Here is a 20,553-nt window from a genome sequence, read left to right on the forward strand (position 1 = left end):
TTCGTCGATGATGGCCTACTCATCATACACACACCCCTTACATAGTGAGGGCTCTTTGTGCGCGTTGATGCGTCCAGAAACGTAGGAAGAACCAGCAGTTACATACAGAATGGGAATGGAAAGTCAAGCATATTCATTTAAGCCTCAGCCGGTACAGGCGCGACGTTCAGGCCCGTACTACATAAGTTCGGTACATATGCTTTCTGTCTTCGTCATACAAGGATAGATGAGCTCCAGAGTGAAGAAGCCCAATAGAGCGGTCGTCATCCTGATATGTCATCATCATAATGTTCAAATCCGGGTATCAACAAACGAGAGCATCTCTTTTTGGTCAGCAACGGAGACTAGGTATCAACTGAGTCAGTGACTTACGCATTATAGCCGAGCAAGAACATGAGGAACAGAAGAGCGGAGGATACAGAGATCATGCCGGAGGCGACCGGCCGCGTTTTCGTCCGCTCTGTTATGGCATCAACTCTTTAAATTGGACCGCCCCGACGCCCGTGTCCGAAGAAGTTTGTACTCACCAACTTGACGATCGAAGTCACGATCCCAAACGTCGTTCCAGATACAAGCCGCATTGTGACGAATAGTGCAAGCAACAAGATATAGGGCTGGTTGGATGCCTATAGGCTCCTGCGGGGATAAGTTGAGACGGTATGCACTCATCGTCAGTCCACTGTCCCCACGCTTCCGTACGGCGAAAGCGGAGTCAGAGAAGTGGAATGCAAGAACTGATGATGTGATGTCAGCATGGCGACCAGAACAAGACCGCACCAGCCAGCCAAAAGTAGATGCGTGTCAGCTTCCAATAGTCTTCCCATGAGGCTGCGGCAGCCGCAGCGGCGGCGTTAGCCTTCTCGCTTGACATCATGTCGTTCGGGGATGACAGGGCTTCCGTCCTTGGGGTAAGCGTGCAGAATTCCTAGGTTGCGAATTGGAAGAATCGAATGCAATACGACTCGACGAGTGCGAGGAAGGGGGCCTATTCATGTGACGACGACGCTGTAACTTACCGCAGCGAATGTCAGATTTCTTTGTTCATAGCACCAGGTGGCCCACCTGGTGCTATAAAAGTAGAATGCTCTACTTGTACTTGGGTAGGATCCTAGATGGGCCATGTCCGAGACTGAAAAGCTTAACCGTACCGGGTGGTGCAATCCGCTTGGGGCTTCCCATACGCCTGCGTCACTGACCAACACCATCTGCATGCCTCATTTCTAATTGGTGCGCAGCTAGCAGTCGGCATGTAGGTAACGCCACATGTGTCCAGGGAATATCCAAAGAGCTCCTGCAACATGACAGATCTGAATCCTGTTCGGCGAAGAGTGATGACGAACGGGGACATTGACAGTGCCATTTCCGTGAAAAGCGGCACAAGGCCTGCCTATCACAGCGCACGTCCGTGCACTGTTGTATTACTCAATGGTATGCATTTGAATAGTCCGAACCTTTAGCCTCCGAGCCGCGGCACTCGAGTGGATGATACCTGGTTCCGACCTGAGTCGGCAGACGTATCAAGCCTGAGGTTCCAAGACGCCAATCCTTATCTGTCGGATGCGCATGTCCCTAATGCAATAGATCATCGTCAGAACGAATGTAGTCTCAGCTCTGGGGGCGATGTCACGGTGAAAGTGCAGACAGGGGATCGTGAGATGCATGCCTTCAACGACTGAGCGCTGAGCCGCCAGTGACTCGTCTCAGGCTGCCGGCCTGCCAAGGCTTAGTGGGCCGAGCCTGCCATGAAAGGATCCATGGAATGATGCACCGATGGCCTATGTCATACAATGTGGTCTGCTGCAGCATCATGACGAACCTGAAGGTGCGTGCAAGTTGACATCAAGACTCGGATGTCATGCCAAACATATGCCAATGCTAGGAACTTGCAGTGAGTGCACGGTGAAATTGGAAATCATGTTACATGACCTGTACTCGTTAAACATATACGCAGAGGGTACCGCACTCACCAGACTACCATTTCTCGCTTGCCGTCCTTTTCTGCTGTAGTTGCACTTTCAACTGGTCATTGGAGTCAGCGGGTGCGAGTTAATATACTATGTAATACTCACTTGAATCGACTCTCGTGATCACGTTAGGTGCTACGAGACGAAGCCACTCGAACGCAGAACACAGGAGCGAATAGGCCGACCTGGAGGATGTCGAGCAGCTTTGATTCAAGTACACCTGCGACGCGGAAGGTACTATACTTAGTGCCAGTGTAGCTGTAATTATGTAAGTGGCAGCCTGAGAGTCCACTTGAAGTTCAGACAGGGAGTGCCGTATGAGACCATGTCATGTGACTGAGGGTCCAGCGTCCGACGGATGCACAATCCAGATCCATCATCCAACCGATATTTCGAGCGTACCGTACAGCACACAAAACAGACATGAACATTCGAGTAGCACATCCAGAACGTATTCATTCAGTGGGATCCCAGTGCAGGGACGACTAATGAATGATGATCTCCCAATACTCCGAGTAAATCTCGTAGCCAGCTGGCATCTACCTCTAGTCACGGTAATCGTACAACTTCAGAGTCCGATATTCATTGTCTAGTGTCGATCCGAGTCCAGCGTGCCCCATTTGACAGTGCGCACGGCACCATTGTTCCACTCGGCCACTCGACGCCGCGCGAGAGACGAGAACGTCGATCTGTCCGTGCCCACAAAGCCGATGCCACGGGACTGAATGATTGCGTCCAAGATAACGGGATACCTATGAGGACCGAGGCCACGAACGTTAACAACGTGTCCGCCAAGAGACGGACAACACAACGCCGCATGCGCACCATTTTCCGTAGAGTTCGACAGTCCGCTCCTTGTCGTGGTCGACCTGGAGCCACCCGAGTTCGTACACGGAGTTCCACCAGTTCGGGTCCCTCTCGTTCCCCGTCATGATGACTCTCGTCACCTCGATGCCCCGCTTGCTGCGCAGCTCGTTTTGCACCTCGAATACACGTTGCGCGAAGGCCGAAAGAGGGGGGAAGCATTGGTCGCGAGCGACGTCACCGCACCAATCAGCGAAGTCACCGCGTCGAGCGTGAATGGTGATGTACTGCAAGGTCACCATCAGTAAATAGCGGCGTGCGCTATAAATGCAGGACGCACCGGAGGGATCTCTTGGCCGTCAGGGACATTCAGCGTGCGGCGTAAATAACCCTCTGCGAGCTCTTCTAGACGCTGCGTGAACTTGAAGTGCTTAACCACGAAGCGCCACATCGGGCTATGATCAAACTCGAATTCCCAGGGCTTTCGCGCTTCGCCTCAGCCATCGTATAAATACCAGGATTGACTGCAACTCACCACTGCCCCAACGACGTAGTATAGGATGTCATAGCAGAGCATCTGATCGTCTGGCGGATGTTGATTGCCCGACTGGGTAGGCAATGTGGGATGGGCAGCCGGTTGCGCCAAGACCTCGTTGCGCGTCTCGGGGAAGGCGAGGCGTGCGACTGACCAGAAAGTAGAGTGCAGGTCGTGCTGGAATCCAGGGATGAGTTTGATCCAGTCGGGTGCACGAGTGTAAGAGATGTCTATCGTATGGAAGTCAGGAACGATGATCTTCATGGACGGGACGGTTGTATTCACATACCCAAGCCTAACGTAGACGTGCTGAAGCTACCCCTCGGCGCATCTGCGATGATGTTCTGAGCTTGCCATACGTTCCAGCACCCGAGTTCGTCTGGCGGAGCGTCCAGTTCTTCCGCGAGCCTATTGTCTTTGACATCTTGCCATTCCAGAATCGGGATACCGAGCGTTGTGCGGAGATAGGGCAGGTCAAAAATGTCAGAGAACGGAATGGGGACGCGGTCACCGCCAATTTCCGAAGTGAAAGGCGGAATGACGGGCACACGCGATGTGATCATGGCCAAGTAAATCATGTTGCCCTGCAGGATCCGTTATCGCGAGTGAACGTCCTAGAACACCGCTTCTACGCACGATAGTCATATAGTCATTTGCTGCGAAGGGAGCAGCATGTCAGTAGACGCTGGTGAACGGGGAGGATTACACGTACTGAAACCTGCCACCAGCCACGATGTCAGATACTTCGTATCATCTCTAAGGCTGTCTTCTTCTGTTTGAATCATAGCTAGTAGGGCATCTGATGTATCGACTGACCTCTGAAATGCGCGGTTGGAGGACCGCGCAGAGGACCATGCTCGTAATCCAGCGGATTCAAATGTGGGGGAACCTTCGGCAAGGCAGGAATTGGCGGAACGTATGGCGACGGGGGAAAATCTAGCCTGTCACCGTGATCGAGCGGGGTGTCGTTGGATGCACCGACAGGGAGTGGAGGTACAGCAGCGTCTCGCCATATGATACAAGCAGTGAGAAATGATATAGACACCAGAAGGAGGGCGGGGAGCGTGTTGCGCATCGAGAGACGATAGTGTCTGGACTGGACGGCGCGGTCTTTCTTGACGAATGAGTCTACCTTGAGTGAAGACGATAATATACGTAGCATGCCGAAGAGACAGATCCGGAACCTAGAGACAACCTCGCAAGCCCAGGGGGAAAAGATAGAATGAAGGGGTCGTAGAGTACAAGGAGTAGTAGCCCGAAAACGCGTCAGAAAGGCAGAAGGATTCATATATACCGGAAGCCGGATCTCAGGGGAGGATCGCTGCTGTCGGAGACAATACCCAGAACGAAGCCGCTATCCGGCATCGACGGACAGGTTCGGACAGGGCGGCACTGGGACCCCACGTCTGAACCGCATTTTTGCTGCCAAGTCCTGGAGTATGACAAAGGGGCCATTCCGCGCACTCCTTTGTACCTTGACCTAGTAGTGTAGATCATCGTTTTTTGCTCGAGATATATTGACAATCAAAACATAGCTGGATACCACGCAAAACCTCGAGGAAGATGTGTTGCTTGCGCATCGGAGAGCAGGAGATGTTGAACGACCTGAATTAAAGGCACAGGAGCGAGGCAGAAGTCCAGGCCGGCGGTCGAGGACTTAAGAATTGAGCGATACCCGATTTGGCAGTGCCTAGATGGGATCGCAGATGGGGATCTCATCGTCCGCCACTGCCAGGAATGGCAACTGCAGACGCGTTGCACAGACGCGTCAGCTCGTTCTTCACGCGTCTTGCACTCTGTCGCCACACTACCTCCAGACATCCATCTTCACAGCCTCTACGCTCAGAAACATGGTATGTACTGAAATAGCACGCTCTGAAAGGCTGACTCACCGACACTTCTGCGCTCGACCAGGATCCATCGCATCGCATTGTACCCGCTAACGCGCCCAAGTCGGCCTCGATCCAGGACACCGCCAACAGCCTCGGGTTGCACGATGCCCTTCGATATGGACCTCGTAGTCTGGCAGCGGAGAACAAGACAAGGGGAGGGCTCAGGGAACGACTGGAGAGCGTACGTGTCTCTTGTAGTTGTGATGAACTGCGTCGCTGAACATTTCGCGTAATCTTGTTGGTTGATTCGCCGCGGGCCTCTGAACCGTCCAGTGGGATGCTACTCAAGACAACCTGAAGCTGACCATGCAGCGCAACGTCTTCGGCCTTCACATGCCGATGCGTACGCTGATGGAACGCAAGATCGTCTCTCGCGTGAGTGGTACTCCGGGCATGGAATGTGACAATGCTCATCTTATGAAACATGTCTTGTGACTCATAGAACCCTCATATGCCCGCACTTGCTCAGTCCAACCCACACCTCGATATCCTCATGGGACGGGATGAGACGCTCGACTGTTCCGACTTCATGATGCCAGGTACGCCCGTCTCGTCAATCGTCCGTGTCGCGCTAACCGTCTGGTCCTGCACAGCGTCGGAACTGGCACAACCGATGGATGTTCATGCAGAAATGGAGAAGAAGCTGCACATGTAGACGTATATCCGCCGCCCACTGTACAATGCATTTTACCTCTTTGACGGATCTTCTCCGCTTCTGACGAACGCCTGCCGATCACAAGTCTATTCTCTAGCGCACATCGTCATCCGTAACTCCCGTCTCCCCAGCTCCTAGCGCAGACTGTCAGCCTTTCAAGACGCACAGTCGAACGGTAGGCACGCACCGCGCTGTTAGGATCATGCCAGAGTCAGGAAATTGTCCCACGAAGGCCACAGCTCTGACCGCGTCGCGCACACCGACGGCAATTCTATACACGGCATAGCTCGAGTTCTCCGGAGTTCGACAAAATCGAAACCCGCGACGGCCAGGGCAGGCTCATATACGGCAGGATAGTCCTTGGGGATTACAATCACGACTTTTGCTATTTTGGCCGCTTTGAAGTCCTTCATGCACTTGACTACGATGCGGCTATTCTTTGGCGGTGAGTTCACCAGGATGTGGATTTCATGTATGGGGGGATGGCGAGCGGTGGCATCGATGTTGGTGAATCGGAGAACATGGTTCAGTTCAGGGAGGCCTTCGCTCGTGATGACCAACTTCCGTAACGCGCGGATTGGGCGAAGAAGGTCCCGCAGCACCTCAGAGGGCATCGGCTCGCAACTCTGCCTCTCCACAAGCCATAGCTCTTCAAGATGAGGCAGAGGGATTATTTTTGCCAGTTTCCCACCTCTGGGCGGCAGTTCGTCCTTGATGTCGAACTTCTGGATATATACTCCAGATGTGTGGCCCAACGCTGTCATAGAGAAGACACTCGCCGACTTGATAATCTGGACCCTATTGCATGATTCGAGAGCGGGGAATGAAGATACGGCAACCACGTCGAGAAGGTCCACTGGGTTATGCATCATCCGCACACATAGCGCAGCGTCAGCGGGCACATAGATGTGAGACAAGAATATCATGATTTCGCCTTGGTGGAAACCTTGCAACGTCAAGCGTCGAAGCTGCGGTAATTGCGCGCTACCAATTTCAGGGGTCAAAGTAACCTGTCCAAAATGCCAATGGAGCAGGATCAAGTCGACGAGGTTTGGACATCTTGCCAGGAAAGCCGCGAATTCGGCCATGCTGCCAGTCCCATGCTCAGGCTGATTCCCTAGATAGAGCCGAGTGAGATGGGGGAAGTGATTTGTGGGTAGCCAGCTGATCCCCTGCATACAGAGCGACCGTAATGACGTTGAGCCCCCGAATAGTTCGCATTGCGTATCGCGTATACGGATGTTGTTGTCCACGAGGGTAGCCGCGCGAACGTTGGGATAATCTGTCATCAAAACGGCATAGCGATCTGCGTTGGCGGCATATATGTAGTGGAACTCCTGTACGTCGCTTGCGTGCGTGCGTAGCCACCTCCGGAATTCCGAACGAAGGTATGAGTGAATGAACACCTTCAGCGGCCGCGTCCTAGAACGCATCGCTTGGACATCGTACGGTATCTGCTTCGTCCCGTCGATAGTAGTCCACAGCTCTGGCAAACCTATTGTGATCGCTCTCCAGCGCCGGCATACGTGCGTGAGGGGGACCACGTCTCTCGACCGAACGAGATCATGATCTTTGAAACAGAGAGGACGACCTCCGATCGACTGGTCTGTGAGATCGTTGAGCGGCGTCCCAGGGACGTATCGGAATATGAGTCCAAGGACCTCAGGAGACAAGCGATAGGTCGCGTCCAGCGCGTACTGCGCTTCCAGGTAGACTGCTTTGTACGACGACGCAACTTGCTCCAGCTGGTTCAGACTAAAGTCAAATGCACAATTTTCAGCGACCGTATCCGACTTACTACAGACCGACTGCCAGCAGTGTCAGTGTCCTTGAGCAGATTCTGAGAGAAATACTCAGGACGTACCTCATCGTGCCCACCTCTCTAGCGAGCCTCGCTTGCAGCCACTCTGCGAGTTGCAGAAGGGGTATATCGTCAATCGGTGACGCCAGCGTAGTGTGGTCAAGCATCGGGGCGGGCGAGATATACACGGAGTACTTTCTTCTTCAGGGACTGTATATTTGAGCAGGCCGAAGAGTGCTGTCAAGGCTGGTTCCTTGTCAAAGTTGTATAGTGAACGCTGGAAATGAATCCAGTCGCGGTCACATGATGCGGTGCCACGTACTTGATCGCCACGCAGCCTACTAGTACCAGTCACCGGTCACCGACGGCTTGAACGTATAATTATCAGTTCATGCTGTTGGCCGTGACAACAGTACTGCTTCCTACCTCTTGGGCGGCCCCAAGGTCATTCCAGCGACATCACATAGTGTATGGCGCATGACGGACGTGGCACAGCGCTACACCTGCACCTATGTTTCCATGAGTGCATACTGTGCAGTGCGCGACGCGTCCTCCGAGAGCTCTGAGTCGCAACGCACTACCCGATGCCTTGGACGAGCACGATACATAATATAACTTACACTATAATGTCGTCGGGGCTCGTTGTCGTCATCGTTTTTTGTTCCTTCAGGCGGCTCCTCGTTACGGTTCTGTTTCCAGTCTGGTTCATTGACAAATGTAGCGCATACACTATGAAGTCTGAGAACAAGATGAATGTAGGGCCGAAGGCCACGACAACGATTATGAGCAACTCGCGACCATAACAAGCGAGATCTATGTAGCCTATGAACAGGACAAAAGAATGAGTGCTGACAGTCTAACATCAGCTATGTACTAGGGGCGCCTCCATCATACTTACAAGCGAGCGAAAACCCGGACCTACAGTACCACAAGAACGCACAACGAGCGAAATCATACCGTAAAACCATCAGTATCTATGTAATTCACCACCGGAAGGAGAATCGTCCACAAGTCCAGTCTCACCGAGCACCGCATGTGCCGTTGCAACACTCACCTCACTCGTTCACTCGACCCACGCGGGCCAGAGACAATGCGCGCGCTCCAAGCACGCCTCCGGGAGGGCCACTCTCGGCTCCTCCGCGTACTCCTCGAACCTCAACGAGGCAAACGCGCCCTCGGACCCTGACGGGCGCGCCCGGTCCCCTTTATACGAAGGCAAATACCCGACCACGACATTCGTGCGCTTCGCACCCGGATGCTGTGCGAGCTTCGCGAGGACGACACTCGCAGACATGAAGCGCGTCATCAGGACGTGCACAGTAACGGCGCTCGACCCGCCTGGAAGCACACCCAGGGCGACCGCCAGCGCGACATCCTGCACAACAACGGTGTCGACGGACGCGGGGAGCACGGGCAGGCCCAGACCACGCCTCGGGTCGCCGATGCGCTCGCCGAGAAGCCACAGCTTCCGGATGCGCGTCGCAGAGAGGACGTTCCGGAGGACGGCGTGTGCGTCCCACGCGGGCGCGGCGCGGCGGCCCTTCGGCTGGACGAAGCACACGGCAGCGGCAGGGCCCGCCACCACGACCTCGCCCTCCGCCGACACGCACAGCTCCGTGGCGTCGCGCATCGCGGGCGTGCAGGCGAGCGCGGCGAACAGCGCGGGGTCCGGGTCGGTGCCGTGCAAGCGGAGGGATGCGTCCTCAGGGAGGTCCACATGCGCGAGGAAGCGCGCGAGGTCGCCGCCGGGGATGTCCGCGCAGACGAGGCGGCGGAGGCAGGGGAGCGCGACGGGCGGGGGCGCGCCGGACATGCGAAGGCGGCTGAGGACGAGGTCAGTGAGGTGCGGCGCGCGCGCGAGCATGCCCATGACGCCGTGGCACGCGTCCGGGCCGGGGCACCCGTCGAGGTGCAGGCTCGTCAGGCGGGGGAACTCGTTCTCGGGCAGCAACGCGCAGTCGCGCAGGGTGAGCTGCCGGAGGGACGGGGCCTGCGTCGCGAAGCACGCGGTGAGCTCCGCGGAGTCGATGCAGGCCAGGTGGCGGTTCATGCCGAGGATGAGTTTCTCGAGGCGGCATGCGGACGAGGCGAGGATGTTGAGGTCGTGCGTGCGTGCGTTCGCCTTGTCCCATTCGATGGATTTGATGCGGTGGCCGTCAGACTGGAAGAGGGAGCGCAGTGCGTCAGAGGGCGAGGCGAGCAGCCGGAGCTCGAGGGGCGCGCTGCCGGACTGGCGCGAGATCGCAAGGGGTCGGCGGTCCCGACGGTCAGTGATCATGCTCCAAAGCGCGGAATCTGCGATGGCTACGGAGCGCCAACGGCGGCATACACCAGAAATTGTGGCGACCTTGGCGGGGACGGGCTCGACAACACTCCATATGTCGCCCGACAAACCCGTATTCCCGAGCTTCGACTGCAGATCATTCTTGACTTGGAAGGAAGCCAGGCGGAAGATGTACTGAAGGATCTCCGGAGGCAGTCGGACCGCGGGGAGATAGGAGTTGTTGGATGCATTGACCTCCTTCTCTGCGCGTCGCAGGAGGCCGCGCAAGGAATCGAGCTGAAAGAGCTGTGTGAGTCGTTATCGACTTCCGTTACGGTACGCAGGCCGCAGCTACACACCGTAGGCAAACTATACAGAATGTCCGTTAGCACAGTCATGAATGCAGGCAAGAGCGAGGAGCGAGTGCGAACCTTAAGGTTGAGGGGTTGTCGTTCACCCTCGCGAGGGTGTCTATCAAATGCACGAGCGCAGCCATGGTTTGTGAGGTAATGCTGACGACGTCCATGCAAGGTGGGGAGCACAACGGGGAGTGCGCGTTCAGACCGTCATGTCACAGGGGCCTTAAAGCATCTGTGAAATGGCTATATCAGTACTATCCGGGCCAAACCGATCGAGAGGAGAGGCTTTGACAGTGGCACCCTGCAGGCCATGACGCAAGTCTTCACAAGGAGAGCTTCTATCCAGGAGGGGCTATGTGACTTACGGCGCGGAGGAGGTGAAACTGAGGTGAGACAACTGTCTGCCTTCCGGGGCAATGAGACCGGCGCTGGGCAGGCCACCAGCCTCTTATGCGCACGCATGAGCCCGTTGCGTCCAGGGCGCGATCGTCTGCGCCAGAAGCGAGATTGGTGGGGGGCGATCGCGCCCGCGCCATTAGGGTCCCAGGGAAGACCAGGGGGGCAACGGGATTGGTCCAGGCCATGATAGAGTTTACTCTCGCGGCGTTGGACGAATCGGGCAGCACACCCCAGCGACGGCGCAGCCGCGGGAGCAGTGCTGAGTGGCTGCCAGGTGGCGGCAGGCGAGAGCGGGTCCGCCGCCCGTCGCGATCAATGAGGCCGCCTCGGCAGTTGCCCCCGCCGTCGCTACGCACACCCACCGCGTCCCACCCGGCGTCCCGCGTCTCCCAGAATGGCCCTCGCCGCCAACGGCCCGCCCTGGCCCGCCGCGTCCACGCGCCCGTCCCTGCAGAACAATTGCAGCGCGTCCCGCCAGACGCGATTCTGGCGCCATGATAGCTTGGGTTCTGCCGCTTCAAATAAGCCTCCGCGTCGTTCTTCGTCGCGCCGTGCAAGGCGTCCAGCTCCTGTTCAAGACAATTATCGCGGTGCCACCGGCGGTTTGACACGCAGCTGAGTGAACTTAAACTCGTCGGTGTTTGGCAGCGCAAATCAGGAAGGCGACAAGCCCAAATGAGACCGCGTAGTATGCCGCTATGCGGACGGCAAATTCATCTAGATGACCCAAGATGCTTGTTTACCAGTGTACTCCGCAGATATCGGAGTCGCACGAGAAGGGAAAGAGCATCGGGGCCCGGGCGATCGCGCTCGCTTGTAGCGAGGAACTGTTTATACGAGCGCCGCCGTCGCGTGGTGCACTGGTTCTGCAGTTACTCCCGCGTTGGCATACCAAGTCGCTACTTGCCTTCAAATTGCAACGTGCTACGTCCGCAGCCGCATCTCACAGATACAGAAGAGTCGCCTCCAGGAAGTACTTACTGGTAATAAATACTATCAGCGGTGGTGAAGAACGGGAATTTCTGACATCGAATACCGGGAGAAAGGCCGTGTCCAAGTAGTCCGTATGCAGCAGTAACCCTTCCATTCGCGATATTGATCAGTGATAGCCCTGGCACTGCAGCCACGACGATGCTGCCTGCAGCGCATGTACAAGTCGCGTCGCTTCCTGTCAAAACCACAATGAACTTGAAGACAATTGAAGTGGATGCACTGCTTGTGCACTGCCTACGGCAGGCCTAGGATCGCATGTCGCCTCGAGGTTCTCGTTACGAGTTGTTCGTACGTATGTCGACATGTTGTATTTCTTCGCACGCTGATCCGCGGGGAACATGACAAGAACATGCACAAAGCCTAACGTTGAACGTTGAACGTTGATGCTTAGGTGTAGGGATTACGGAAATATGGGCCTCGTGGCATCAGTGGCCGGCAGTAGCCAAAGTTGTGGTGTCACATCCCGGAATGGAAGGTGTGCTGATTGAAGATTCGACTCCGGGTTATCCTCAGCTACCGTGCCTCGTAGCTCACCACTCTGCATAGCAATCCCAAACGACGCTCCCAGCATCTGTCCTTGAAGTCTCTCGGACCCGCTGTCTCTATGCGCGGGGGTCTGGGCTGTGGGGGATACACGCAGGCCAAGTGTACAACTGTTCACGTGCACGTGGCATGACGAGTGCTCCGAGGGGCGGCACTCTTCACAGGGACGACGACAAGGTGTGTCTCCCTTGGTGAATTGTGTATGGCAGTTCCTAGTGACGCTCCAAGGAGGTTGCGATTGCAGTAGAGGTGCGTGACCTCGGAGCGTATGGTGTGTCAGAGTTCTATGGTGAGTGATCTACATCATTGCCCACCGAGTCGCGCCGCCGCATGCTCGGGCTCAAGCTGACGAGGTGTTGAAGGACATAATGTGTAGAGTCTGCTGCACCTAGCATCGAGCACACACCTGGTTCAGCAATCGAGAACAAGTCTACACGCGGATGCACCGCGCGCGCAATTGCCATATGAACGGACATGACGAACCCGTGGCGGGCCAAGTGCGTAGTAATGAACTGACGTCAGAAGAAGGTAAGGGGGCGGGGCCACTGACAGCTACGAAGCTAAAACGCGGTCACCTTTTCCTCTTCTGGATGCAACAGCGGTGGCTCGGCCTGCGCACGCGCCGGCCCCGCCGCCGCCGTATAAGAACGACGCCCACCTGCACCCAGCGGTCAGTCGCCCGCTCCCCACGAACCCCCACGTCTGCCTCTCTGAACACGACTAGCACGGCTCAGACGACGATGAAGCTCCTATCGCTCGCGCTCCTCGCCGCGGCCAATTCGGTCGTCGCGCAGAACTCGACGTTCTTGGATGGGCTCATGAGCACCCTCGAACACGCGGGATGCACGTCGTTGACCCAGCTCGCGTCTTCCCTCAACAGCACTAGCCAGGGCCAATACCTCCTGAAGACAATCTCGAACGGCGATCCTTACGTGCTGTTTGCGCCCAACGACACAGCTGGTGAGTCCTCTAGGAATTTGCGGGCAGGGTGACGTTACCTGATGCGTGGGTTGTAGTGTCGAATGCACCGTCCAACCTGACAAGCAACCCGGCCGACCTGCTCTCGTACCACGTCGTGCATGGCAACTTCAGTGGCCAGTCGACGACCTATCCCAACACGACCGTCGGCCGCACCTTCCTCAACGACACGACATATGTCAGTCTTGAGGGCAATAAGAGCCAGGTTGTCGCGTGGGCAACTCGGTCCGACGGCAATGTTCACGTTCTGAACCAGAGGTCAGTCACTCTGCTCAACTCGTTCACACATGCCGACCCTCATCCTTCAAACTCGATCCGCAGGAGTGACTCTTCCAGTATGGTAACGAACGTCACGTCCTACGGCAACGTCACGATTTACGTCGTGTCCTCCGTGCTCGAGTGGCCCGACAACTTCAGCGGGGCCCTCTCTGCGGACACGCCGTACCTCGACGGGCTCGGTGCGACCATCTCGAACGTGACGCAAAGCTTCTACAACGGCACGGATGGTTCCACGAGCAACGAGACTGTCGCGCGCATCATCGACGGTGGCTTCAAGGGCTTTACGCTCTTCGCCCCGAATACGTCCGCCATTGAGGCCCTCGGTGGAGGCATCACGCAGTACGAGCAAAACGCGACGCTCTTGCAGATCATCCTCGCCAACCACGTACGTGCCTGTTCGCTGTCGTTTGACCCGCATATATAAGGATTGTTGCTGACATGACGTGCAGATCATCAACGGTACTTCTGTATACTCCCCGGAGCTCGTCGGTCAGGACTACACCTCCGCTGCGGGAGAGCAATTCTCGTTCTCGATCAACTCGACGGGCCAGTACGTCAAGATGGGCTCCGTGACCGCGCGCATTATTCAACCGGACGTGCTCCTGAGCAACGGTGTCGCGCACATCATCGACCAGGTCCTGCTCAACACCGAAGAGGACACCAGCGCTGCTAGCTCCGCGTATGTGCTCGTCTCTTCTACGCGCTGAAGATGATTACTGATGAAGATCTGTTCAGGGCTGCATCGGCTACGTCCATGGCCGCGCAGAGCACGACGGAGACGCGTCCCATCGGGTACTCGCAGACGGCGTCGCTCGCCTCGGGGGGTGCGTCGGGATCGAGCGCATCAGGCTCCTCGTCAAGCAGCTCCGCCGCCCTCGCTGTTGGTGGCCTCAGCGCGAGCCAGATTGTCGGTCTTGGGTTCACTGCCGTCGCTCTCATCGTTGGTGCCTTCGTCGTCATCGCCTGAGAATGAGGTCCCCTTTGAGCTGGAAAGGATAGTAACGAATCGCATGGATGACGCAGCCGGGTACATGACCCGCATGAACATACGAAATCAATTGTAGTAATGGATCGAACAGACATTCTGTATCATACTCTTCTACTAGCACTGTATTCCTGAACGCAATGTCACTGTCATTGGTAGAGTCCCTACATGTTCAAGTCGCTCACACTGAGAATCATCATCAGCAACGATTCAGGACGTACTCCGAGTAAGCAGTACTGATTGAATACTTATCGATTGACGACCGTGGCCGCAGTGCACCTGCGAGTATCGGACTTGCCCAAGGCTTAGCTGTGTCGGCTTGAGGTAATCACAGGGAGTACCAGTGTGGCAGAAACTAAGAGTCAGCAAGATACTATGTCCGAGTCGGTGTTCTACTAGCCTTGAGGTTGTTGTGTGAGCTGAGTTGACGGCAAATGAGTAAGACGACTGCTAATCACGGAATGAGAGAGCCACGCGGCGCGCCGCGAACAACGATACACATCGACGTACCGGCCACCGGCGGCGGGCTATCGACTGATGGGGTGATGCGCCCTTATCAGGTGACACCCGCCCATTTCCATATTTAGGCAGACCGAGTCACGGCGGGCCCGACGGCGCGCGGCTTGTGAAACGCCGACGTTCAGGAGACGCGTGGAGTCGCGCTATATAACCCAGGAACCCCGGTGTGGCCACGCGTTTCTCGCTCCCCTTTCACTCTCACCACCGCCGTTAGCATGCCCCCCAGGAAGAAAGCCACCGCGACAGACGCGTCCGACGCGGCGAAACCGGCGTCGACGCGGGCGACGCGCTCGAGTACGCGGGCGAAGGCTCCCTCGTCCAAGGCTTCGACGTCTGCTGCTGCCGCGGTCGTACCGGCGCCGGCCTCGAAAGCGAAAACGAAGGCAAAGCGCGAGAGGGCCGCGTCTGATGAGGAGGATGAGGAAGAGGAGCCGGATGCGAAGAAAGCGAAGACTGGTCAGAACGGTGCGAGCGATGACAAGAGCGGCGGCGCGTCGCAGAAGGCGGACCCTCCTGCTAAGATGGTGCGTGGCGTGTGGCCCGCGCGCGTGAGGTTGGTGTGTGGCTGACTCTCCGGGCGCGCTCCTAAGGTGACTGTGGTCAAACGTGGAGCTGCGCCTGTCGACCCTTGCTCTGGTTGGGTAGGCGAGTACAGTGTTCAGCTGTTAACATCTATGTTCGCTCACTTGGCGTGGCTGCAGATACGCACCAAGTCTTGTCAACCCCGGAAGGCATCTGGGACGCGACCCTAAACCAGACAGACATAAGCAAGAATGCTAACAAGTGGGTGCCCTTTGTGTTCGGTCACCATGCCTAGTTAGCTCACGTCGGCGCGCAGGTTTTATGCGATTCAGGTACTGCATCCCGTAGGCAACGATTTAGACTGCACGTTGTTCACGCGCTGGGGACGAGTGGGCGAAAACGGCCAGCAGCAGAAGAAGGTACGAGCGCACCTACTACTAGTACTAGTTAGCCTGCCAGCATATGTGAATGACGACTGCTACGTTGGTGCCAGGGTGGAATGTCCTCGTCTGCTGCCGTCAGTGCATTCAAGGCACAGTTCAAGGCCAAGGCCGCGGTAAACTGGGAACAACGACACGGTATGGTGGCGAAGAAGGGTATGTGGCCCCTCGTACTTGCTGGGAATTGATCATTTAATCGTGTGACAATCATAGGAAAATATCAGTGGATAGGTCAAGATTCTCCCGGTTGCATGAAAGGGAAGAGGATTTTAACCTTCAATGTTCTTTCAGAGCGTGTCTTTGAAGATGAAAAGCCTGAGGACAATGCGGGGCCAAGCGGCTCAGGCTCGAGCAAAAAGGATGTTGAGCCGGAGAAGATCCCTGATTCGACCCTTCCGCAAGAGATACAGGTAATCCAGAGAAATGGCGATACATGAGCACGTAGTTGTAACTAATTTCCCCTCAGGCACTATGCAGACTCATGTTCTCTGCGAAGTGAGTGTACTGACTTCACGAGTATTTCCATTTTGACCGAGGTTCTTTCAAGGCTCATCGATGCTACTCTGTCCTCGATGAACTACGACGCGAACAAGCTACCTCTCGGTAAGGTAATTTTTGGCTAGCGGGGAAGCCCTTTCTGACCATGATTGCAGGGAAACTCGCCAAATCGACCATCCTGAATGGGTTTGCTGCTCTGAAGGTTCGTAGCGTCATCTCGGTCCTTGAGCCATAACTCAATAACAATGTTCTCGCAGACACTGTCAGAAGTCATCTCGCAACCAGACGGTGACACATCTAGACAGCACGGTGGTTACCGTTCTGCCGTCGAAGAATTGACTGGCCGCTATTATTCGTGAGTATGATCCATCCTCCAGACATAGAGCAGCTGATGATATTGTACAGTATCATCCCGCATGTGTTCGGACGAAACCGCCCGACGACTATCGATTCATTGCCTCTGCTGAAGAAGGTCAGTGATATCATTCCGCTCTGGAGGCTAATTTATAATGAATATTCATGCTCAGGAACTCGAACTCGTCGATGCTCTAGGAGACATGGTTCGTGCTCAGTTCCCCGATTTGCGAGTGGAGGAGCCTGCTGACCTCGCCCGAGCAGGAAGTAGCCTCGAAGCTCATCACGTCCACGGTCCCGAAAGACGCGAACGGCAAGCCGCTCAACCCGCTCGACCAGAACTTCCTCTCGCTGCGCCTCTCTAGCATGGACCCGATCGCGCGGGCCAGCAAGGAGTTCGGCGCGCTGGAGACGTACACGCGCGAAACCCACGGTGCGACGCACCGACATTACCAGGTGCAAGTCCTCAATGCGTTCCGCGTCGAGAGGTGCGTCTTCTGCTGAGGCGATGTCTGCTTCGCGCGGAGTGCTGATGAGCGCGATAGACAAGACGAGACCGACGCGTGGATGAGGGCCGGAAATGACAAGCTTGCAGACGGAGAGCGTCTCTTGCTCTGGCATGGCTCCCGTTCGACCAACTTTGCAGGCATGTCATTTCTTGCCGTAGTAGACCTCAGTCTTGAACTCCCATTTTCCCCCAGGTATCCTCAGCCAAGGTCTGCGGATTGCCCCTCCAGAAGGTGAGCCGATCTCTGTCATGCATGTCAATTCGCTTCTGATGATAGCGTTTGCACAGCTCCCGTCACTGGTGCGTTGCAGCAAGTGCGACCATTGTTCTGAGATCATACTGATGGCACCTCAAGGCTACATGTTTGGGAAAGGAGTATATTTCGCCGACGTGAGTACCCTGTGCTAGGATCAGCATGCATGATCTGACTGGGGTGCTGCAGATGATGTCCAAGGTGAGCAAACAAAACGTTTGAGCAAACTCCGGCGACTCACATTCATCCAGTCCGCCAACTATTGCCATGCATAGTGAGTACATACCGATTGCACCGCTCGTGCCTCAACGTAACTCACATCCTCCAGCTTGAGTGACAACACGGGTATACTCCTCCTGTGCGAAGTCGCTGCGAAGCCATTCTACGAACAGCATGCCGCGAATTACAACGCAGACCAAGACTGTAAGGCAGCCAGGGCGAGGTGCGTTGCCGCTGTTCAACATCGTGTCACGAGTATGAGACTGACTACGTCGGTAGGTGCACGAAGGGTCTTGGACGAACGCAGCCTGCTGACTGGCAAGACGCGGGCGCCGCGTTGGAGAACGATGCCCTCAGCGGTTGCCACATGCCCAAGGGTCCTGGACAGGATGTCCAGGGCATCCAAGGATACCTGCAGTACAACGAGGTAAGCTCCATCTCCCGAACGACAGACCTTGTCTGACCGACCGTCTATGACTACAGTATATTGTGTACGACACGTCGCAGATCCGTGTGCGCTACCTCCTCATGGTCAAGATGAACTAGTGAAACCACTACGCGATTCGCAAATGGACATTGACAGTGCTAATATCTATTGAGTTGTGGTGTAATGAGTATGTCAGTCATGTTGCTCTCGCTTGCTGTCTTGCTTTCGTACACCGTTCGACGAACGTACCTGTTCCACGTCGATGTCATTATACCTACGATACGATACAGCAAATAAAATGTACACTCGCATGGCTCAATCTATCCTTCTCCGCTTCGCATCGTGCTCTCCGTCCACCGATCGCGAACGCCGCCTCCGATCCTGCCTCGGTTCGTCTCGCCATCGCTCTTTGCGTGGAGGGGACCGGGACCTCGAGTATGAGCGCCGTCGACGGTCGCTATCCCTACCTCGCCCGTCATAGCGATCCCTATCCCTGTCATCCCGCCGGCCATTCCTATCCTGCCCGCCATGCCTATCTCGCTCATATCCTCCTCGCCGCTCACCACTCCTCTCGCGACTTCTCCGCTTATCCTGGCCATTCCCAGCGACATCACGATCGCGTTCCCTCCACGAGCCTTTCTCCCTGTCCCCGTCCCTATCGCCCTTCACACCCCACTGTCGTCCACCCGCAGTGCCGCCGATACTCGCGTTCGCGCCCGTCCCTATGCGATTTGGCGGGAGCTCCTTGTTCTGTGGGCAGTCCTTCTTGAGGTGGGGCCCGCCGCAGAGGAAGCAGCCTCCGCCCGCGCCAGGGCCGACACCCATCCCGCCCGCCTTGACGGGCGCGCTGCCGCCGAAGCCGCCCGAGCTGGCGGTGGTGTCCTGGTCGAGTAGGTGTGTGTACTTGGTGCGGCTGCGCTTGCCGAAGTTCTTCACTTGCATGACCTTTGGGAGGAGCGAGACGTCCATGGTCGACTCGGTGGCCTCTGTGTAGTCATGCCTCTGGAGGACCTCCTCGTCCTGCGGTTGGGGGTAAGATGGGGTTTGGGTGTTCGTATTAGACGGACATGACGCACCTGGTGGAATGCACCCTTGTGCCAGTACTTCTGCAGGAATTTCTGCTGTCCCTTCGGTTTCTCCTTCCTGCTCTGTTCCGCCCGCTCCATGTCCTCCTTCATCCTCTGCTCCTCCGGGAGTGCTCTCCGCCGCTCGACCTCCTCACGTTCGAGTTCGCGCGCGAGTGCCGCTTCCTTGTCCCGCTTGATGCGTGCGAGCTCACGCAGGCGCCAGGCTTCGAACTCGCCAGCTGAGTCAAGCCCGTCGGTGTCGTCGACATCAGGAACCTCTTCTTCTTTCTCCTCTGCAATACTCGGGTTTAAGGCATGTAAGGATAGGAATGAGGATAGGACGCACTCTCAAGGAGCTCCCGTCGGATGCTCTCTGCAACCAGGTTGTGGCTTTCTTTCCTGCGCTCCTCAGCTTCTGCCTCCTTCTTCCGGATAGCCTCTTCTGTGTCTTCCGCCATAGCCTCTTTCTCTGCTACGGTAACACGAGCCCGCCTGTTTGCTGTCAGAACACGGGGAAGCTGTAGTGAATCTGAAACTTACTTGGGCACGAAGACTGGCCGGAACTGCATCTTCGGCTTTTCCTCCTCAGATTCTTCTCCGGATTCTGTTTCGTACTCGCTAGACTAGATGAGGACATTTAGTTGGAAGATATACGTCATGACAGAACATACCTCTTCCTCCGCCTTTACGCCCTCTTCTTCTTCTTCCTGCTCCTCCTCTTCTATACAGCAAGTTAATGTAGTACCCTTACATAGGCTGCAGCCAGGACTCACCTTCGTCCAGTTCAGCCTGTGTCCTGCCCGATTCCACTTTCCCAGCAACAATCACGTTCCCCTCTTTAGAGATGTTGACATCTCGAAGCGCGACGTTGAGCCCCTTCGTTGGTCTGGGCTTCTGTCGTGCCTCCCTCACGTCCAGGCGGGCTTCGTCTTCTTCATCCTCCCCAGTGATGTCCTGTATGAGCACATCGCCCTCTTCCTCGGGCTCCTGGGCCTCAGCGGCCTCGTCGTAGTCGGAATCATCTGAGACTTCGCCAGCGCCTTTGGGTGCTTTGCCTTTCCAGTACCGAGCAGCAGGGCGAGGAAGACGCGCCGCTGGTTTACGCGGGGCGGACATGCTGAGCCTCTGGTGTAAGTTAAAGCAGTTCGGTGTGGCGAGGCAAGTGACAGCCACAACGAGCTTGCCACCGGCGCGCCGAGCCTCAGCCAGATCTGGCAGTCATGTCCTTCTTGCACTCGACCACCGTCATCCCATCCAGTCAGGATGTTTTCCATCCGCTCATTGCTCTCGAGGCAA

General features: G+C 56.2%; 8 protein-coding genes across 8 annotated transcripts; 3 read left to right on the forward strand and 5 right to left on the reverse strand.

The window, feature by feature from the left end:
- Positions 1 to 146: 146 nt before the first annotated feature.
- C8Q71DRAFT_60818 (uncharacterized protein) lies at positions 147 to 898 on the reverse strand. Its single transcript, XM_047919618.1, has 3 exons — positions 528 to 898; positions 373 to 460; positions 147 to 268 (listed from the first exon to the last, which is right to left on the reverse strand). Exons 1-3 carry the CDS (start codon positions 667 to 669, stop codon positions 178 to 180), a joined length of 321 nt encoding a protein of 106 aa, XP_047779041.1. The 5' UTR covers positions 670 to 898; the 3' UTR covers positions 147 to 177.
- A 1,438-nt stretch (positions 899 to 2,336) lies between these two features.
- Positions 2,337 to 4,552, reverse strand: C8Q71DRAFT_759910 (uncharacterized protein). The gene is made up of 8 exons (XM_047923812.1): positions 4,120 to 4,552; positions 4,016 to 4,069; positions 3,940 to 3,959; positions 3,593 to 3,887; positions 3,304 to 3,533; positions 3,109 to 3,249; positions 2,790 to 3,055; positions 2,337 to 2,716 (listed from the first exon to the last, which is right to left on the reverse strand). Exons 1-8 carry the CDS (start codon positions 4,463 to 4,465, stop codon positions 2,554 to 2,556), a joined length of 1,515 nt encoding a protein of 504 aa, XP_047779042.1. The 5' UTR covers positions 4,466 to 4,552; the 3' UTR covers positions 2,337 to 2,553.
- Positions 4,553 to 5,064: 512 nt separating this feature from the next.
- C8Q71DRAFT_759913 (proteasome maturation factor UMP1) lies at positions 5,065 to 5,925 on the forward strand. Its single transcript, XM_047923813.1, has 5 exons — positions 5,065 to 5,156; positions 5,218 to 5,376; positions 5,469 to 5,570; positions 5,638 to 5,734; positions 5,789 to 5,925. Exons 1-5 carry the CDS (start codon positions 5,154 to 5,156, stop codon positions 5,848 to 5,850), a joined length of 423 nt encoding a protein of 140 aa, XP_047779043.1. The 5' UTR covers positions 5,065 to 5,153; the 3' UTR covers positions 5,851 to 5,925.
- Positions 5,926 to 7,900, reverse strand: C8Q71DRAFT_759917 (uncharacterized protein). The gene is made up of 4 exons (XM_047923814.1): positions 7,715 to 7,900; positions 7,649 to 7,658; positions 6,038 to 7,595; positions 5,926 to 5,984 (listed from the first exon to the last, which is right to left on the reverse strand). Exons 1-3 carry the CDS (start codon positions 7,816 to 7,818, stop codon positions 6,051 to 6,053), a joined length of 1,659 nt encoding a protein of 552 aa, XP_047779044.1. The 5' UTR covers positions 7,819 to 7,900; the 3' UTR covers positions 5,926 to 5,984; positions 6,038 to 6,050.
- An 814-nt stretch (positions 7,901 to 8,714) lies between these two features.
- On the reverse strand, positions 8,715 to 10,410 carry C8Q71DRAFT_858009 (uncharacterized protein; the record flags this gene model as incomplete). Its single annotated transcript, XM_047927464.1, has 3 exons — positions 8,715 to 10,211; positions 10,274 to 10,283; positions 10,346 to 10,410. The coding sequence occupies 3 exons, from the start codon at positions 10,408 to 10,410 to the stop codon at positions 8,715 to 8,717; spliced, it is 1,572 nt and encodes a 523-aa protein (XP_047779045.1).
- A 2,538-nt stretch (positions 10,411 to 12,948) lies between these two features.
- C8Q71DRAFT_723875 (FAS1 domain-containing protein) lies at positions 12,949 to 14,432 on the forward strand (the record flags this gene model as incomplete). The annotated part of the gene is made up of 5 exons (XM_047921606.1): positions 12,949 to 13,168; positions 13,225 to 13,444; positions 13,508 to 13,850; positions 13,915 to 14,144; positions 14,201 to 14,432. 5 exons carry the CDS (start codon positions 12,949 to 12,951, stop codon positions 14,430 to 14,432), a joined length of 1,245 nt encoding a protein of 414 aa, XP_047779046.1.
- A 646-nt stretch (positions 14,433 to 15,078) lies between these two features.
- C8Q71DRAFT_60903 (poly polymerase catalytic domain-containing protein) lies at positions 15,079 to 18,407 on the forward strand. The gene is made up of 23 exons (XM_047919619.1): positions 15,079 to 15,493; positions 15,560 to 15,614; positions 15,671 to 15,752; positions 15,808 to 15,910; positions 15,985 to 16,087; positions 16,145 to 16,162; positions 16,223 to 16,341; positions 16,398 to 16,426; positions 16,479 to 16,534; positions 16,585 to 16,631; positions 16,687 to 16,784; positions 16,835 to 16,901; positions 16,957 to 16,989; positions 17,048 to 17,271; positions 17,329 to 17,429; positions 17,485 to 17,523; positions 17,580 to 17,591; positions 17,647 to 17,681; positions 17,734 to 17,745; positions 17,796 to 17,818; positions 17,873 to 17,986; positions 18,043 to 18,190; positions 18,247 to 18,407. The coding sequence occupies exons 1-23, from the start codon at positions 15,185 to 15,187 to the stop codon at positions 18,307 to 18,309; spliced, it is 1,890 nt and encodes a 629-aa protein (XP_047779047.1). The 5' UTR covers positions 15,079 to 15,184; the 3' UTR covers positions 18,310 to 18,407.
- A 98-nt stretch (positions 18,408 to 18,505) lies between these two features.
- C8Q71DRAFT_907658 (microfibrillar-associated protein MFAP1, Zn finger, CCHC type protein) lies at positions 18,506 to 20,424 on the reverse strand (the record flags this gene model as incomplete). Its single annotated transcript, XM_047928963.1, has 6 exons — positions 20,031 to 20,424; positions 19,929 to 19,975; positions 19,798 to 19,880; positions 19,604 to 19,749; positions 19,267 to 19,550; positions 18,506 to 19,210 (listed from the first exon to the last, which is right to left on the reverse strand). Exons 1-6 carry the CDS (start codon positions 20,371 to 20,373, stop codon positions 18,506 to 18,508), a joined length of 1,608 nt encoding a protein of 535 aa, XP_047779048.1. The 5' UTR covers positions 20,374 to 20,424.
- Between the last annotated feature and the right edge of the window lie 129 nt (positions 20,425 to 20,553).

The sequence above is a fragment of the Rhodofomes roseus genome (genome assembly GCF_022264815.1).
Source record: "Rhodofomes roseus strain CIRM-BRFM 1785 chromosome Unknown C8Q71scaffold_10, whole genome shotgun sequence".
Taxonomy (NCBI): domain Eukaryota; kingdom Fungi; phylum Basidiomycota; class Agaricomycetes; order Polyporales; family Fomitopsidaceae; genus Rhodofomes; species Rhodofomes roseus.

What these genes read in the sequence shown, in the direction of transcription:
- C8Q71DRAFT_60903 (XM_047919619.1), top strand. Translation starts at nt 15,185, where the DNA reads ATGCCCCCCAGGAAGAAAGCCACCGCGACAGACGCGTCCGACGCGGCG. An exon ending in ATGGGTTTGCTGCTCTGAAG is followed by an intron (nt 16,632 to 16,686) that starts GTTCGTAGCGTC and finishes ATGTTCTCGCAG; the next exon opens with ACACTGTCAGAAGTCATCTC. An exon ending in GATACCTGCAGTACAACGAG is followed by an intron (nt 18,191 to 18,246) that starts GTAAGCTCCATC and finishes CTATGACTACAG; the next exon opens with TATATTGTGTACGACACGTC.
- C8Q71DRAFT_759910 (XM_047923812.1), bottom strand. Translation starts at nt 4,465, where the DNA reads ATGCTACGTATATTATCGTCTTCACTCAAGGTAGACTCATTCGTCAAG. An exon ending in ACTACGTCGTTGGGGCAGTG is followed by an intron (nt 3,250 to 3,303) that starts GTGAGTTGCAGT and finishes GAAGCGCGAAAG; the next exon opens with CCCTGGGAATTCGAGTTTGA. An exon ending in GTCGAACTCTACGGAAAATG is followed by an intron (nt 2,717 to 2,789) that starts GTGCGCATGCGG and finishes CGGTCCTCATAG; the next exon opens with GTATCCCGTTATCTTGGACG.
- C8Q71DRAFT_759917 (XM_047923814.1), bottom strand. Translation starts at nt 7,818, where the DNA reads ATGCTTGACCACACTACGCTGGCGTCACCGATTGACGATATACCCCTT.
- C8Q71DRAFT_759913 (XM_047923813.1), top strand. An exon ending in AACGCAAGATCGTCTCTCGC is followed by an intron (nt 5,571 to 5,637) that starts GTGAGTGGTACT and finishes TGTGACTCATAG; the next exon opens with AACCCTCATATGCCCGCACT. An exon ending in TTCCGACTTCATGATGCCAG is followed by an intron (nt 5,735 to 5,788) that starts GTACGCCCGTCT and finishes GGTCCTGCACAG; the next exon opens with CGTCGGAACTGGCACAACCG.
- C8Q71DRAFT_60818 (XM_047919618.1), bottom strand. Translation starts at nt 669, where the DNA reads ATGAGTGCATACCGTCTCAACTTATCCCCGCAGGAGCCTATAGGCATC. An exon ending in TGACTTCGATCGTCAAGTTG is followed by an intron (nt 461 to 527) that starts GTGAGTACAAAC and finishes ATGCCATAACAG; the next exon opens with AGCGGACGAAAACGCGGCCG. An exon ending in TTCTTGCTCGGCTATAATGC is followed by an intron (nt 269 to 372) that starts GTAAGTCACTGA and finishes ATGACATATCAG; the next exon opens with GATGACGACCGCTCTATTGG.